Source organism: Herpailurus yagouaroundi, unplaced genomic scaffold (genome assembly GCF_014898765.1).
Source record: "Herpailurus yagouaroundi ecotype Mexico unplaced genomic scaffold, PumYag 28, whole genome shotgun sequence".
Lineage (NCBI taxonomy): Eukaryota > Metazoa > Chordata > Mammalia > Carnivora > Felidae > Herpailurus > Herpailurus yagouaroundi.
The window spans coordinates 108,650,740-108,667,871 of NW_024412376.1; the positions used below are offsets into that span (position 1 = coordinate 108,650,740).

The 17,132-nt window shown below is 38.4% G+C and overlaps 1 protein-coding gene, 1 long non-coding RNA gene and 1 other non-coding gene across 6 annotated transcripts in view; 1 reads left to right on the plus strand and 2 right to left on the minus strand.

The window, feature by feature from the left end:
• Positions 1-303: 303 nt before the first annotated feature.
• LOC121034482 (uncharacterized) lies at positions 304-13,210 on the minus strand. 2 transcript variants are annotated; one of them, XR_005792452.1, is made up of 3 exons: positions 13,104-13,210; positions 12,868-12,978; positions 304-429 (listed from the first exon to the last, which is right to left on the minus strand). It is a non-coding gene; the product is annotated as an uncharacterized LOC121034482 (long non-coding RNA). The 2 variants fall into 2 exon arrangements; XR_005792450.1 differs by lacking the exon at positions 304-429 and adding an exon at positions 8,439-8,548.
• LOC121040123 (U6 spliceosomal RNA) lies at positions 5,075-5,177 on the minus strand. The gene has a single exon (XR_005795123.1). It is a non-coding gene; the product is annotated as a U6 spliceosomal RNA (small nuclear RNA).
• A 98-nt stretch (positions 13,211-13,308) lies between the features above and the next one.
• Positions 13,309-17,132, plus strand: part of RASSF6 (Ras association domain family member 6) — a 49,431-nt gene continuing 45,607 nt past the window's right edge. For all 3 annotated transcript variants that reach the window (XM_040481308.1, XM_040481298.1, XM_040481319.1), the window contains exon 1: positions 13,309-13,524. In XM_040481308.1, coding sequence (XP_040337242.1) covers positions 13,331-13,524 — 194 coding nt within the window. In that variant the 5' untranslated portion in view covers positions 13,309-13,330. The remainder of the gene's footprint in view (positions 13,525-17,132) is intronic.

The window sequence follows — 17,132 nt, forward strand, 5'->3', positions numbered from 1 at the left end:
TTTTCTTTAATGTATTGTTGGATTAGGTTTGCTAGTATTTTATTGAGACTATCTGCATCCATGTTCATCACAGATATTGGCTTGTAGTTCTCTTTTTTAGTGGGGCCTTTTTCTGGTTTTGGTGTCAGGGTAATACTGGCCTCATAGGATGAATTTGGAAGTTTTCCTTCCTTTTCTGTTCTTTGGAATAGTTTGAGAAGAATAGGTACTAACTCTTCTTTAAATGTTTGGTAGAATTTACCTGTGAAGCCATCTGGTCCTGGACTTTTGTTGGCTGAGAGTTTTCGTTTTGTGTTGTTTTTACTGGTTCAATTTCTTTGCTGGTTATCAGTCTGTTCAAGTTTTCTATTTCTTCCTGTTTCAGTTTCAGTGGTTTACTTGTTTCTAGGAACTTATCCATTTCTCCTCGATGATCCAGCAATTGAGCTACTAGGCATTTGCCCAAAGAACACAAAAATACTCATTCAAAGGTATACATGCACCTCAGTGTTTACAGCAGCATTACCAACCATAGCCAAATTATGGAAACAGCTCAAGTGTCCTTTGATGAGTGGATAAAGATGTGGGATATTTATAGAATGGAATATTACTCAACCATCAAAAGAATAAAATCCTGCCATTTGCAATCACGTGGGTGGAGCGAGCGAGTATTCTGCTAAACAAAATAAGTCAGTCAGAAAAAGACAAATACCATATGATTTCACCTGTATGTGGAATTTAAGAAACAAACAAAAAATGGCCATAGGGGGAAAAAAGAGAGAGAGAGAGGCCAATCAGGAAAGAGACTCTTAATTACAGAATACAAACTGATGGTTACCAGAGGGGAGGTGGGGTGGGGGGAGGGTGTTAAACAGGTGATGAGGATTAAGGAGGGCACTTGTGATGAGCCCCGGGTATTGCATGGAAGTGTAGAATCACTACATTGTACACTTGAAACTAATATTACACAGTATGTTAACTCACTGGAATTTAATTAAAAACTTAAGGGAACCTGGGTGGCTCAGTCGGTTAAGCATCTGATTCTTGATTTTAGCTCAGGTCATGATCTCACTGTTCATGGGTTTGAGCGTTGACAGCATGGAGCCTGCTTGAGATCCTCTCTTTTCTCTCTCTCTCTTTCTCTCTCTCTCAAAAAGAAATAAATAAACTTTTAAAAAAGGACTTACAAAAATTCATTATAGAAAACGTAAAAAACAAACAAACAAACGAACAAACAACTAAATAATACTGCATCCTCAAGGCTACCTAATTCTGCAATTCAATTTAATTCTCTGATACCGCTAAAAGAGCTTCTTCTGCAGTAGCTTCCTTGTTCAGATCTTTGCTTACAGGTACACAATGGGGGTTGGGACCTTTGCCTGTGGGATAGAAAAATGACAGATTAGGGGAATGGAATGTTACATTTCAAGACAGTCTAGGGAGAAAAAAAAAAAGATTTATAGCATTGGGTTTCTTTGACCTCTTCCTTCCTTCCTTTCAACAATGCTCACCCGACATTCCTTCTCTCATTGACAGGCATCTACATAGTCCAAGACCAAAAGAAAATACCACACTTCTCCCCAAACTGTAAGTCTTCTGGGCATTGCAGGCACCGGGATGAGTGTATCTGCCAGGTTGGTCGTAAAGGGTGAGCACAACTAAAATGTTAGAGAAGTTGATCAAATGTTACACAATTGAAAAAAACTCTTCATCTCTGCAACAATTACGTAATTGTAATTGTAGCCACAATTTAATGAATAGCCACCATTGGCTGGGCATCTCACATGCTCTCACGAACCCATAAGATAACCTTATGTGTTATTATTCTCAGTTTACAGACAATGAAGCTGGAGCTTCTGATTCCCCCCTCGGGCTGTCTTCACTCCAGCTACCCTGAATTTTTTTCAGTCTTTTAATTTTCCCTGCTCTTTTCCGCCAAAGATCTTTTGCATAGGCCGCTCCTTCTGATTGGATGCCATTTCCTCCACCCTGTGACTTATAATGCAGTTTAGAACTTATCTCAGAGTATAATCATATATTCATTAGTGTCATTTTTAAAGAATGTCTATCTCCCTCTTGATACTGTGAGGTCCATAAGAGTGGGGATTATAGATGCCTTTGCTCATTATCATGTCATAAGAAATTAGTACAATGCCAGGGACATGGTAGGCACTCAGTACTACAGGTTGCATTAATTAATTTGCCCAAATTCACAGGGCTAAGAGTCAAACCAACTTCTTCCTGGCTCCAAAGCCTGAACCGTCTCTATCGGTGCTGTGCTGCCTCCAACATTTTCATGGCACTGTAGGAAAATAAATTGGCCTTTAATGAATAACCTACATAGAGATTCCACGGAAATGGAGCCCGGCAGACCACAGCACAACCACAGTCGCAAAATGTGGGTGTTCGTATGAATAACATTGCAGATGCTTTCAGCTTTTGAATTTGCGGGGACTTCTCCACCTCTCTTCTGTCATAGTTGTCTGTCCATCCAACTATAGAAACCACTCTTCCTACCCTCCGCCCAACGCACCCTGAATTTCAGTGGCTGCCAGTCCATGTACTCGCTTCGGTGAGTAGATGGACAGATAGATACATGTGACATAGGTACAGGTGATACAGATTTGTACGCATGTCTCTCCTTTTGGAAAGGATTAAAACGGATGTTTGAATCACAGTGGAAAAATAAAACCTTCAAACTATGAATTTTTTTTCTAAAATTGTTTTTCAGTATTCACAATCTACTTCATTTTCCCTTTAGTTCCATCTCTCAGTTCTAATGCTGCACTTCAGTCTTGGAAGTGTCGGTTTCTTGCTTTAGAGATCATTGCCCTTTCCTGCTTGGGTCTCAGCAAAGAGCAATACAGTTTTCACTTACTAAGCAACGATTACATGTAAGGTCCATAGCACTTCACCTGCATGGCCTTGTACAGTAGGACTCCCAAGGTCTCTGTCAAGCTTCTCATTGTACAGAGTAGGAAACTAGGGCTCCAAAAAGTGGAGTAACTTCTCATGGTCACACAACCAGTACGGAGCACAAGCAGAATTCAAATCACATCTGATACCAATGTCTTCCTGTTCTTTCTGCCACACTGAAAAAAATAGAACATTTGAACCCAATTTAAAAGAAGTAATAAAGTCAGTCATCTCAAAGGCAGGGGCTGCTTGAACCATATGAAAACAGTAAGGGCAGATGACAAGCTACACTTACCTTTCCCTTCATTGTCTCAAGCTTTCTCTCCCCGCTTGCTTCCCATCTACACTTGCTCCTGCATAAAGGAAACTAGGAGTGCTTGACTGGTCAATTGGAAATGTCTAAGAAACTAATTCTATATTCAAATTAAGAAAGATAAAAGATTCAGGGGTGCCTGGTGGCTCAGTCGGTGAAGTGCCCGACTCTTGATTTTGGCTCAGGTCATGATCTCGCATGAAATCAAACCCTGCATTGGGTTGACATGAGCAGAGCCTGCTTAGGATGCTCTCTCCCTCCCTCTCTCTCTGCCCCTCCCCTGCTCATGTGCTTGTGCATTCTCCCTCTCTCAAACATAAATAAATAAATAAATAAATAAATAAATAAATAAATAAAAGATAGAAAAATAGAAAGTAAATATCATGTACCTTCTTCATAACAAGTGCTTTACAAACATTGACCCATTTACAACAATGCAAAGAACACTATTCACATTTTCTAGATGAGGGACACTTGGACAGGTTAAGAAACTAAAGCTCATCATTTCCTTGTGAGTCATTTCTGTTCCCTTTATAAACTTTTTCTGGCCAATTTCCTCCACATTCATATTTCAATCACCAGCTAAATGCTGATTACTCCCCAAATGTACTATTCTAGGTCCCACACATCTCTTTGTTCCCAACCAACAATTCTCAACTTTTTTAGTTACTTGAAATCTCTTTACATTTTTCCACATTATTGACAACCCCAAAGAATTTTGCTTACATAGATTATATTTATAGATGTTTACTGTGTTAGAAATTAAAACTGAGAAAAAAATCAATTTACCTGTTCATTTATTTAAAAATATAAATTCACTACATGTCAATTCTATGTTATCAAAAATGGCTATATTTTCCCAAACAAACAAAAAATGTACTGAAGAAAATGTCACTGTTTTGTAGTTGGCAAATCTCTTTTCTAACTTAATAGAAATAAGTCTTTTTTTTTCAGTCTTTTTTTTCAGTCTTTCAATTTTCAGTCATTAAATTTTAATTTTATGTGTCTGCATTTAATTCTCCTATCTGTTTCTGCATTTAACCTGCTACGATATTGACAAAAACTGGCATCATACGCATATATAGTTAGAAAGAGGAGTATTTTAATAGCCCCTCCTTTTTATTCTAAGTAATAAACAGACACTACCCAGAAGATACATAATTACATTACTAAAGTGTTTAACCTTGCTCCAACAGTATGTTGTGAATTACTTGATGTCACAGGAATTTGTCCCGGGAAGGATGCAAACAGGATATGCTCCAGGAGCTACTTACAGTGGGTGTAGCCAACATAAGCTCAACCACGTCCTGTTTTCTGAAACTATACAAGCACCTATGCCTAAGATATATGACCATATGTAACTAGAGTTATCAGGAGATAGAAAAACAGTTGTGAGAGTTTGAGAACTTTTTAAAAATTAGTTAATTTATTTTGAGAGAGAGAGAGAGAGAGAGAGAATCCCAAGCAGGTTCCGTGCTGTCAGCACGGAGCCCAATGTGGGGTTCTATCTCACGAACTGTGAGATCACAACCTGAACTGAAATCAAGAGTCGGGCGCGTAACTGACTGAGCCACCCAGGTGCCCCAGAGTATGAGAACTTTTAAATGAAAAACTAAAAGAGAAAAAAAAAAAACATACACACATTTAGTTACTTCTACATGTGACTGCTGTGTCAAGTGTGTGTTATAAGCAACAGGGTGGTTTCGATATATGCGAGATGATGGGAGCTATCCAAAGTGTGGTCCCTTAGCAATAATACAGACAGGGGTCAAGAACACATCACTCACAGTCTGAATAAATGAGAACTGTGTTACTAATTTAACATTCATATGTCCCTGATTTCCTAGCAAATTCCTTTATTTTTTTTTTAATATGGAATGCTTCATGATTTTGTGTGTCATCCTTGCACAGGGGCCATGCTAATCTTCTCTGTATCATTCCAATCCTAGCAAATTCCTAAATTCATGGATTCTGCCCAGAAAGCAGACCAAATGTTGCGGTTTTTCTTTCGAAATATGGTCACTATTACAATACACCATTAAAGAATGTCCAGGCTGTGACTTGACTTTCAGTATCATTCCACTGCTTATACGGAGATGTAAGAACATTGACCTTAACTGCTTATATGGTGTTATTATTATTACTACTATTGCTGCTATTTTATTCATCTTTTTCCAAAACTGGAAGAGTGTGAAGTTGTGTGCATATGCTGCGGGGAGAAGGAATGAAGAAACAGAATGATATACAAATCAAATTGACTAACTGCCATATTTAGGAAAAAAGCAATCACTGTCACCTTCTATTGGATGTCTTTATGCTTATACACAATTACCAATATTAAAAGGCAGTAACATTTGGAGTGGGAGAATGATGACTGCTTATTCCATTTGAAAAGGACTCTCCATTCCTTTAAAGAGTCCATTTATGGGGCATCTGGGTGGCTCAGTCAGTTAAGCATTCAACTTCTGCTCAGGTCATGATCTCATGGTTTGTGGGTTCAAGTGTCGTGCTGACAGCTCAGAGCTTGGAGCCTGCTTTGCCTTCTGTGGCTCCCTCTTTCTCTGCCCTTCCCCCACTCACCCTCTGCCTCTGTCTCTGTCTCTCTCTCTCTCCCAAGAATAAATAAAAACCTTACAAAAATAAAAATAAAAAAATAAAGAGTACATTTATCTGTTAAACAAAAATGTTGAGGCTCCCACCTCTTAAAATCTATCAAAACACCATCATGCTCTAGGTTTCTTTCTGTCACTGAATTTTGAAAGTGTGTGTGTTTTGAAATCTCTTCTCTCCCGTGGCAGAGAAGACTGAATGGAGTCCATGTCCATGTTGACGATTGTGGCTTCTTGAGGGCAGAGACTGTCTTGTGCATCTCTATGTGGCCATCTCTGCATCTGACTGGCACACAGCAGTTTTTGAATGACTGGGTAATTTGAATTCTTTCCACTTGCCATTACACTGTTGAAAAACAGTGTATCCTGAAGGTGAGAAACTTTCTCTTAAAGAGGAAAAGTGCTTAGAAATAGAAATTATTTGGATCATTCTCAATATTATTTTTCATCGTTCAAGTTGTGAACGCAGTTGTGTGGCATTTATCCCCATCATGAAGACAAATCATAGCCTGATTCAAAAGTTACTGTTCAGCCCTGCAATGCAACAACAGAGGGTGAGCCTTTCTAAAAATTCATCAACTATGGGGCGCCCAGTGGCTCAGCCGGTTAAGCATCTGACTTCAACTCAGGTCATGATCTCACGGTTCATGAGTTTGAGCCCCATGTCAGGCTCTGTGCTGGCAGCTCAGAGTCTGGAGCCTGTTTCGAATTCTGTGTCTCCCTCTCTCACTTCCCCTCCCCCACTCATGCCCTGTCTCTCTCTGTCTCTCAAAAATGAATAAACATTAAAAAAATTGTTTTAATTCATCAACTATGTAAAATTTTTTAAATGACCCAATCATCAAAAACAGCATGGCTTTAATTAAACTTTGGGGAGAATTTTAAAAGGGAATTTCTCCTCCCTTATCTTATTTTTCTCAACAAAGAAAAATTTTTATTTTTTAAAATCAAAGTTCGAAATCCTTTGTTTTCATAGGAAATAAATTACATGTTCCTTAATCTAAATAGGAAATGATGGTTTACTCCTCAAGTTCAAGACAAATGTCAGGATTTTTCCCAGAGAATTAACATTATCATTGTTGTAATTTACTAAGATCTTGAATATAAAAATTCCCAATTGTAAAATATATTTATTTTAAGCATTACATGTTGGAAAAGTAATTTACCATGTTGCCTCATTATGAATGGCTGGCTTCCTTAATAATGCAATCCAGTTTGGTTTTTACTGGGAGTCCCGTCAATGTTTGGAGTTGTGCTGCTTCATTTTTTTATTTCACTTAGTGCCTAGCATAGGCCTCAAGTACAGCTTCAGATACAATATGAGGTGTGAGACCATGAAACAAACTGATAAGAATGGCCGACAGCAATTGGGTCACACAGTATTAGAATCAGGTAATTTATTGTTCTTTGTGTATTTTCCTCAAGTTACAATCATCTCTAAATATTTTTCAGGACTGATTTAGTGGTCTGTGGAAATGACCTAACGTAATGATAACCCACGTCTCTTTTTTTCCTCCTTTTCTGTTCTATTGCTATGGGTCATTGTATTCCTGCAACAGAATTATAGTAGAAACACAACATAATCTAAGTATTTCTTCCGACTTTCAATTAATGATATATTGGCATGCATGCATGTTTGTATTTGTGTATATGACAAAACACACCAGATGTATTCATTAGATTGTACTCTAAAACAAACCACCTCAAAACATAGTGGCTTAGCACAACCACCATTGAAATAGCTCATAGTTCTATGGGTTGGCGATGTGGGCTGGGCTCAGCTGGACGGTGTTTCTGCTGTTCTCAGCTGGACTCATTTCTGGGTCTTTAGTCAGCTGCAGATTAGCTTAGTGGTTCTGCCTTTAGGCTGTCAGCTGTGGTAATGGAGCTACTGGGCCAAGGGTCTCTCCTCATCCTACAGGCTAGCCCAGCCTTGTTCATATGGTGGTTCTGACTTGAAGAGCCCAACAAAGCTTAATCAACAGAGTAACTCCCATGGCCCAGCTGGTTTTCAACTTTCTGCTTATATCACTTGGTACTGACCCGTTGACCAAAGCAAGTCACATGTCCAAACCCAGAACCAGTTTAGAAACATCCCTCCAAAGAATATAGGGAGGCATGAACAAAGCAGAGCTATTCCTGTAGTCAATCTAGCACACACTTGAGTACCCTAAAAGAAGGTATTAACCAAGAAAACTATCTCCTCTTAGGAGCCTTTCTCCCCTAGACCTGAAGTCAATTGATAACAGGGATGAACCTGCTGGCCTAGGAGAAATTGCCAGCAACAATGTTTAATGGTGAAATCACAAAATATAAACTAAATCATTATTATGCTTTAGTAAGCCGCTATTTATGGTATTATAAGGCTAGACTAATCGAGAACATTTGAGAAAAAAAATGATGATCAGATTGTACTTCCAGACATTAAGCTGTACCATAAAGTTAGAATAATAAGAAACTAATGCCAGTATAGCTACATAGATGAATGAAACGAAACGTAAATTCTAGACTTGTGTTAAAAATATATATATACCTTAATACTTGCTAAAAGTATCATTTCAAGTTGGGGAAAAAGTAGATTTGTATTTGTACACTCAACATGTATTTATTAAGCCACTATTATTTGTTCCTCTACCAGTGTTTCTTAAACTTCTGACATGGGCCTAGCATTGTTTTAGGCACAGAAGACAGAGCCATGAACCCAGAGGTCAAAGTTCCCGTTTTCTTAGAGCTAAAGTTTTAATGAGAGGAGACATAAAATAAACAAATCACCCAAAACAATAAATACATGCTCAGTAATAAAACAGTAAAATGAATTCAGATGGTGATAATTGCCATTAGGACAATAAAATAGGGGACTGTGTTAGAGAAATATTGGAGGCCTTATTAGGATATGATGGCCATGGAAGGCCTCTCTGAGGTGGTAACATATAAGAAAAACCAGAAAAATGAAACCAGCTGTGTTGAGAACTGAGCTTTCTGGCAGAGACAATGATAAGAGCAAAGGAAATGAGGCCTGGTCTGTTTCAGGAACAAAAATCAAGCCAGAGCAGCAACTATAGAGTCAGGACCAAGGAAACAGAATCAATCAAGTAAAAGAAATAGGGAAGAATTTGGTCATGGGGGCCTCTGAGGCCATGGAAAGGAGTCCAGATTTAGATTTTACCCTGGATGTGGGGGTCAACCAGCAGAAAGGTTTTCAGCAAAGGAAATCAGAGGTAGTATTGTGATCTGATTTTTGTCTGTAGAAGATGTTGCTGGTTATGGGTGGAGAATGCACATAGTGAGGCAAGAGTGAAGGCAACGACCAATTAGGAGGACGTTGCAGTGTTTGAGGAAGAAGTGATCCTGGCCTAATTTAGGGGGTAGTGAAGATACAGAGACTAAGATACAACATCAGGACTTGCTGATTTACTGGGAGTGGATGAAGGGAAAGAAAGGAGTCAAAAGTGACTATTAAACATTTGGCCTGAGCAACCATGAGCCTGACAGTCACTGTGCTGTATTTTGGGGATACAAGGGAGAATAAGACATAGTCCTTGCCTTGTGGAGTTTGTAATCTATATTATTTAATAAATGTTACTTGGTTAATAAACTACTAGTTTAGAAAAATTGTTAGATTTAAATATCACGGTTTTTCAGAAATATAGATCCATGGAACAGAGAACCAAGAAATGGACCCAAAAATGTATGGCCAACTAATCTTTGACAAGATAGGAAAGAATGTCCAATGGAAAAAAGGCAGTCTCTTCAAAAAATAGTGTTGGGAAAACTGGACAGTGACATACAGAAGAATGAAACTGGACCACTTTCTTACACCATACACAAAAATAAATTCAAAATGGAATAAAGACCTACATGTGAGACAGGAAACCATCAAAATCCTAGAGAAGAAAACTGGCAACAACCTCTTTGACCTTGACCACAGCAACTTCTTACTAGACATGTCTCTGGAAGCCAGGGAAACAAAAGCAAAAATGAACTATTGGGACCTCATGAAGATAAAAATCTTCTGCACAGTGAAGGAAACAATCAGCAAAACTAAACGGCAATGAGAGAAGTTATTTGCAAATGACATGTAAGGAAAGGGTTAGTATCCAATATCCATAAAGAACTTATCAAACTCAACACCCAAAAAAACAAATAATCCAGTGAGGAAATTTGCAAAAGACATGAACAGACACTTTTCCAAAGAAGACATCCAGATGGCAAGCAGACACGTGAAAATATACTCAACATCACTCATCACTAGGGAAATACAAATCAAAACCACAATGAGATAGCACCTCGCATCTGTCAGAATGGCTAACATTAACAACTCAGGCAACAGCAGATGTTGGCGAGGATATGGAGAAAGGGGAATCCTCCTGCACTGTTGGTGGCAATGCAAACTGGTGCAGCCACTCTGGAAAACAATATGGAGGCTCCTCAAGAAGTTAAAAATAGAACTAACCTATGACCCAGCAACTGTACTAGGTTTTTATCCAAAGGACACAAAAAATGCTGATTTGAAGGGGCACATGTACCCCAATGTGCATAACAGCACTGTCAACAATAGCCAAATTATGGAAAGAGCCCAATGCTCATCAATTGATGAATGGATAAAGATATGGCATATATATACATGGTATATATATACAATGGAATATTACCCGGTGATAAAAAGGAATAAAATCTTGCCATTTGCAACAATGTGTATTATGCTAAGTGAAATAAGTCAGTCAGAGAAAGACAAATACCATATGATTTCACTCATATGTGGAATTTAGGAAACAAAACAGATGAAAATATGGGAAAGGAAGGAAAAAATAAAATAAGATAAAAACAGAGAGGAAGGCAAACCATGAGAGACTCTTAAATATAGAGAACAAACTGAGGGTTGCTGGAGGGGAGGTAGGGATAGGCTAAATGGGTGATGGGTATTAAGGAGGGCACTTGTTGGGATGAGCACTGGGTGTTACATGTAAATGATGAATCACTAAATTCTACTCATGAAACCAAAAAATAAAAATAAATAAAAAGCACAGTTTTACATCACAAAGTCTAGGTGTGTTGAATGTTAAATTTAATATATGAATAATATCTAAATAAATAAGCTAGAAGAAAATAAATATGCATACTATATACTTCAAGGGCAGGAAAGCTTTTTAACAGATATAACTGATAAGGAAAAATATTAATAGACTGAATACTGAAATTTTCAAACTTTTGAATGTAAAAACATCTACAATAAACAAAATTAAAAGGCAAGTAATACTTGTGAAATATATTCATAGCATATATGATGAAGAGTTGATGTGCCTAATAAATCAATATGGAAAAGATGAGCAAAGAATACAGTAAGTAAAATAAGCAAAAATACAGGGTAAATCTATAGAAGGAATTTAATCTTACATAAAATCAATAATGTACATATTTAAAATAGGACTTGATTAGTAAATAAAAAATGAGAAGAATCTAGGAGTTATCCTAGGGGTATAAAGTTGACATTTTTTGGAAAGAAATTCTTTAAAAATACACAATTCCCTCTCAGTTGGCAATTTCATTTTTGGAAATGTATCTAAAAGGCATGATCACGGTTGTGTGCTGCTATATATAAACATTTACTGCAGTCTTGTTTACAGTAATATGAATTTTTCACAATAAAGAACTGATTAAATAATACTTTATATGGTGTAATATAGTGCAGCTAGTTAAAATCACATTGCAGGAAAAAAACAACCGACTGACATATGGTAGATAGTTCATTATATGTTTTATGTGATAGAATCAGGTTATAAAACATCAAGCCAAAGTTAATTGCATTTTGGTAAATACCTGTAGAGAAACTACATCAACGAAGATGTACACCAAATTGTTTATATATTTGAGTGTTGGGATTGTAGGTGACTTTTCTTCTATATGTCTGTGATTTGCAACTTTCCACATTGCACATGTGTAACTATATATGTTTTATATTACAAAATAAAAAAATGTATATATTTATGGAAGGGTAAGTACTCGAAAATAAAATGAGTCACTGAGCCTCTAACTAAAGGTAACTAGTTGGAAACCAGAAGTCAGAATAAAGGCTTCAAGGATGCTTGTGATAAAAAATGCAAAACAGAGGTGCCCTGATACTGATAATAAGCAAATGATCCCCATAAGAGTGCAAGCAGTGAAGGTGAAGCATAAACTTAGACAAAGAAGTTCTGGAGTCTGGAGGCTACAGACACTGTGGAGCCCGTTAGCCATCATTCAAAGGTCAGTCCATACAGCAGGGGATTATGGGGCCAACTAATCAAGTTAACACCCACAAATAATCCCAACTTACACTGACCTCATATAAGAGGTTATAGAAGCTTTGACTGTGATCTAATAAGCCCCTTGCTTGATTCTGTTCAGTTTATTAAAATAACCCCCCAACGTGATAAAACTCATCATTCCTGACCTTCACACACAAGTTAAACAGATAAACTGTCTGACCTTTTGAACATACGGAATCCTTAAAACACTACATTGATCAAACAGGTAACCTGTAAATCTAGAAAAATGGTCTATGACTTTGACATTTGAATTCAAAGAACACCAGAGGTCACATGTGCCTACTGAACTCATTGTTGAATTATATTGAAATTCTTTTGAGGACTCTAAGATTTACACTTGTAAAATAACTTTTTAAAAAAATTATCAATAGTTGCTTTACATGGGAAACATAAATGAACAATGATACTAAAAAGTGTGTGTGTGTGTATGTGTGTGTGTGTGCGCGCGCGTGTGTGTGTGTAAATAAAAGCACTTTGCATTTCCACAGTATCTGTCATTGGAGGGTCTCTAAGTCTTTGGTGCCCATTTTGAAATTGGAGGTACTGAGGAAAAGCAAAGTCCCCAAATTCCAGTCAGTAGCCTAATGACTAAATAACTCTTTAATTCCTCTTTTGTACTTCATTACAACAGTTTTTGAACGTTGATACTTACAAGATTCTTCTTTGGAATTTACAAAAAAAAAAAAAAAAAAAAAAAAGTATCAGTGCCTGCTGTCTATCCAGACCTACAAGAGCAGAGGCTCACCGGTGCGGAGGCGCAAGGCGTGCAGGTTCGGCGAGTTACAGTAGTGGTTCTGGTGTGCCCTGAGGTGTGAGAACCACTAGTCTGGGTGAAAAGGTGCCGGCAGGGAAGGAGCTGGCAATAGAACAAGGAAAAGAAAACCTGAGACATTTCTAATTCAAAGCGAACATTTTTAAAAGAAGGACGTGTGAATAATGACATTCCTTCCCAGGTAGTGTCATTTCTTAGGGACCCTTCACCTGTAATCTGGGCACAGAGTCGAGGTTAGAGTCAGTCCAATTCAGTGGGTAATGTCAATTCACTTCTCACGATGTGTGTCAGGGAGCAAAGGAGTGTTCCTATCAGCTGCCCCTAAGAAAGAAAGTAAACACTCCCAACATGCACTGAGGTAAAGGGAGTGGCTCAGGTTTCTTACACGTCCCTGCTCTGGCGAAAAGGGGTAATAATTAACAGCTCCTGGGGCTCGATGATCCTGCGGAGGGCACTGCCAGGTGTAGAGCTGAGCAGCACGGGGCATCGGGTCGCCCCTCCTCCACACTTGGCTCTGACCTCCAGGACAGGTGAGGGAGCCCTGCCTTTCCAAGGGACGCTCGGAATTGGTGAATCTGTGACTGAGCAGGGAAACAAACTCTCCGGAGCAAGTTCAGCTCAACAACTCAGGTAAAAAGCCTTCTCCTGGTAAAAAGCCTTCTCCTGGCATGAATAACAGGTGACATATGGGCCTGGGGAAAAGAATCCCTCTAATCCACCCCCCGCCCCAGGTCAGGTTGAGGACATGTTATTAGAAAGCGGCATCCACGGGCAGCCAAGTTGAATGTAGGCATGCATCAGACCAGTTGAAACTCAGACATTGCTTTTCCTTTTTGATTGTTTTCAGAATACCCTTTCCTGACGCAGGTAAGCATGTGGGGAGGAGGGAAAGGCAGGAACTTAAGTGTGGCCACTGAAGCCCTTCTCCCTTTCCTCAAGGGAAATAGCTCAAAGAGCGCTTTCTCTGGAATTGCACTTAACCCTCACATCCCCCTTTCTCTTGAATCAGCGGACTTGAAAGGTCCTTTTAAGTGAGGGTTCCGCTAAACTTTCCGCTCAGAAACTACAGAGCTACAGAGACATATCCCTCCAAAAATTGAAAACGATTTCTGCTGTAATTTAAGAGTTCACCAAACAATGAATGAATGAATAAGCATAATTAAATGGGAGCCCATGAGTTAAGGATACAAGTTCTGAAGGAGGAGAGCCATAAGTTCAAATCCTGGCTTTGCCACTTATCAGTTTGTCCCGTAGCAAGTTACTTAACCTAGCCAAGCCTCAGTTTGTCACCTGTAAAACAAGCCCCATAACAGGATATGCCAATGGGGCTTTGATGGGAATTAAACACTTAGCAAGCATCCTATAAGTGGTACCTCCAGTTAGGATTAAGAAATTAGCAGTTCTGCCAAAAGGGCCAGATCAGGGAGGGTGAGCTAAGCTGGGGAGACCAGACAGTGTGGAGGTGGTAAAGCTTAACTGGTTTCCAGAGAATGGGTCTAGGACACATGAGCGGATGGCCAGTGGGCAAAGAGTTACAGCAATGAAATCATCTGGCTTCTTGCTCCTTTTCAAATAGTGTACATAGTGGCAAATTCAAAATTATCTGCTACTCAGTCACTTTTGCTTTGGAAAAGTCACGTTCATTTTAACTGTTATTTCTAAGCAGAAAATATAATTTTGTAGTAGGAGACTTACACACAACCCCAGATTGTGCAACCTGTGACATTTAGTTTTATAAGACAGATAACCCTTGAATGACTTTGATAAAATAGACCATGGTAGCACCCATATTGGATTGTTTGTATTGAAGTGATATAGACTTTCATTTGTGTTTATGGACGAGAAGCACACAAGAACAATACCTGTGTTTGTTGGTCTTCACCTCTGAACTTAAATTACAGGGAAGTGACCTTTATGAAATTTTATTTAAAGGGCACTTTTGTTAATGTTGCTGTTAGTTTTATATTAATGTTGGTAATTTCAAGAAGGGAACAAACTTAGAAGTTGCAACTAGCAACGTATTTTCATTGATGACATTTTATATTTTCATTACATTAATATACATTTAAATGGTTTGCAGTTGATCCCAGCTTAATATCATCATTGTTTTGATGGATTCTTGTTTCAAACTGCAGATTTGAGATTCTCCAATATACTTATAATTGGATATTCGCTAGAATTCTAAAGCCAACCAAACTGAGCTTTACTATGTTATTGTCCTCTGGGTCTTAATTGTGTTAGTGTTTATAGCTAAAAGCTTATAAAATATTCTAACCTATTTAGAATATAACTTTATGCCAAATAGATATGGTTGGAACTTCTTAAACCAAATTATTTGATTTAACATTTTGTAATGTTGTATGTTTAAACAAACAGTAACCCCAACTGAGATAAATCTACTTAACTGTACTTGAGATTAATATGAGATTAATTTATCTAACCACATAACTAGATTAAGTCTTCCTAGTTAAACTCTATTTTAGTGTACATATGTTCCTCTACTATCTCCAATATGAATAACATTTTAAGATATACTATTAAATGTATTGGTCCATCGAGAGAGAGAGAAATAACCAGCAATGACTAAGAAAAAATGAGCTTTCCCAATTATATGGAAGATAGTGTAACACATATGTAATATTTTTTAGCATGTAATTCAAAGTTTCATATTTGATACTTGTTTTCACTTTTCCTAAAATAAGAAGCACCCTATACTTTTCACTGAAATGGAAATCTAGTCCTAATAGTCAATTTACTTGTACAGATTCATTGAAGGTAGGGAATTTAGGATTTTTAGAGATACAGGAGCTTCCTATAAAAGTTTAGATTTGGGGGATGCCTGGGTGGTTCATTCGGTTAAGCATCTGACTCTTGGTTTTGGTGTAGGTCATGATCTCATGATTCATGGGATCGATCCCCATGTTGGACTCCATGCTGACTGTGTGGAGCTTGCTTGGGATTCTTTCTCTCTCTCTGCCCCTCCTCAGCTTGCTCTCTCTCTCTCTCTTCCTCTCTCTCTCTCTCTCTCTCTCTCTCTCAAAAAAATAAACATTAAAAAACATTAAAAATAAATAAGATAAATGTTTACATTTTTATCTTGCCATTTGCAATGACATGGATGGAACTAGAGGGTATAATGCTAAATAAAATAAGTCCATCAGAGAAAGACAAATACCATGTGATTTCAGTCATATGTGGAATTTAAGAAACAAAACAAATGAGCAAAGGAAAAAAAAAAATAGAGGGAGAAACCAAGAAACAGACTCTTAACTACAGAGGACAAACTGATGGTGACCAGAGGGGTGGGGGGTGGTGGGATGGGGGAATCGGTGGTGGGGATGAAGGAGAGCACTTGTCATGATGAGCCCTGGGTGATGTATAGAAGTGGTGAATCACTATATTGTACACCGGAAACTAATACTACACTGTATGTTAGCTAACTGGAATTATGATTTTTTTAAAGTTTAGATTAAAAATTTTTTTTTTCAAATATAGATCAATCAAAGATACAACCTCTGAGAAAGAACTTCTGAATATTCTCTCTTTGCCCTAAGGTCTAGTGTTAGAGAGGGTTGGGTTTTGTGGCAGAAATTCATCTGTGTCTTTCAAAGCTATCAGATACGGTGATTATATCACTTCATAACATCATTTCAAAAAATTTTTTTTCAACGTTTATTTATTTTTGGGACAGAGAGAGACAGAGCATGAACGAGGGAGGGGCAGAGACAGAGGGAGACCCAGAATCGGAAACAGGCTCCAGGCTCTGAGCCATCAGCCCAGAGCCTGACGCGGGGCTCGAACTCCCGGACCCCAAGATCGTGACCTGGCTGAAGTCAGATGCTTAACCGACTGCGCCACCCAGGCTCCCCCATAACATCATTTCAAATTGCAGACTAACGCCACTGCTTTCCGTAGTGGAACGTGACGATGTCTCCCTTTTAAGTGATGACGGTGTCATCTTAATCACCTTCCCCGTCACCATCCCAGAGCCCAGTAAATGGGGCTCAAGAGCAGAAAGTGCTCACTCTGCAGCCAACACACAAATAAGCACAAGAACAATGATTCACCATCCCTGTGAAGTCAAGCTTAGAATTTCCTCTTGGAAACTAGATGAAGCAGAGAATCCTTGAGTGGTACCACAGCAGCAGTTCCAGAACATGCCTCTGGCAGACTGAGCAGCTGCCCTCCAGACCGAGTGGTGGCAAGACGCCTTGAGTCCTGAAGTGGCTGAAAACCCA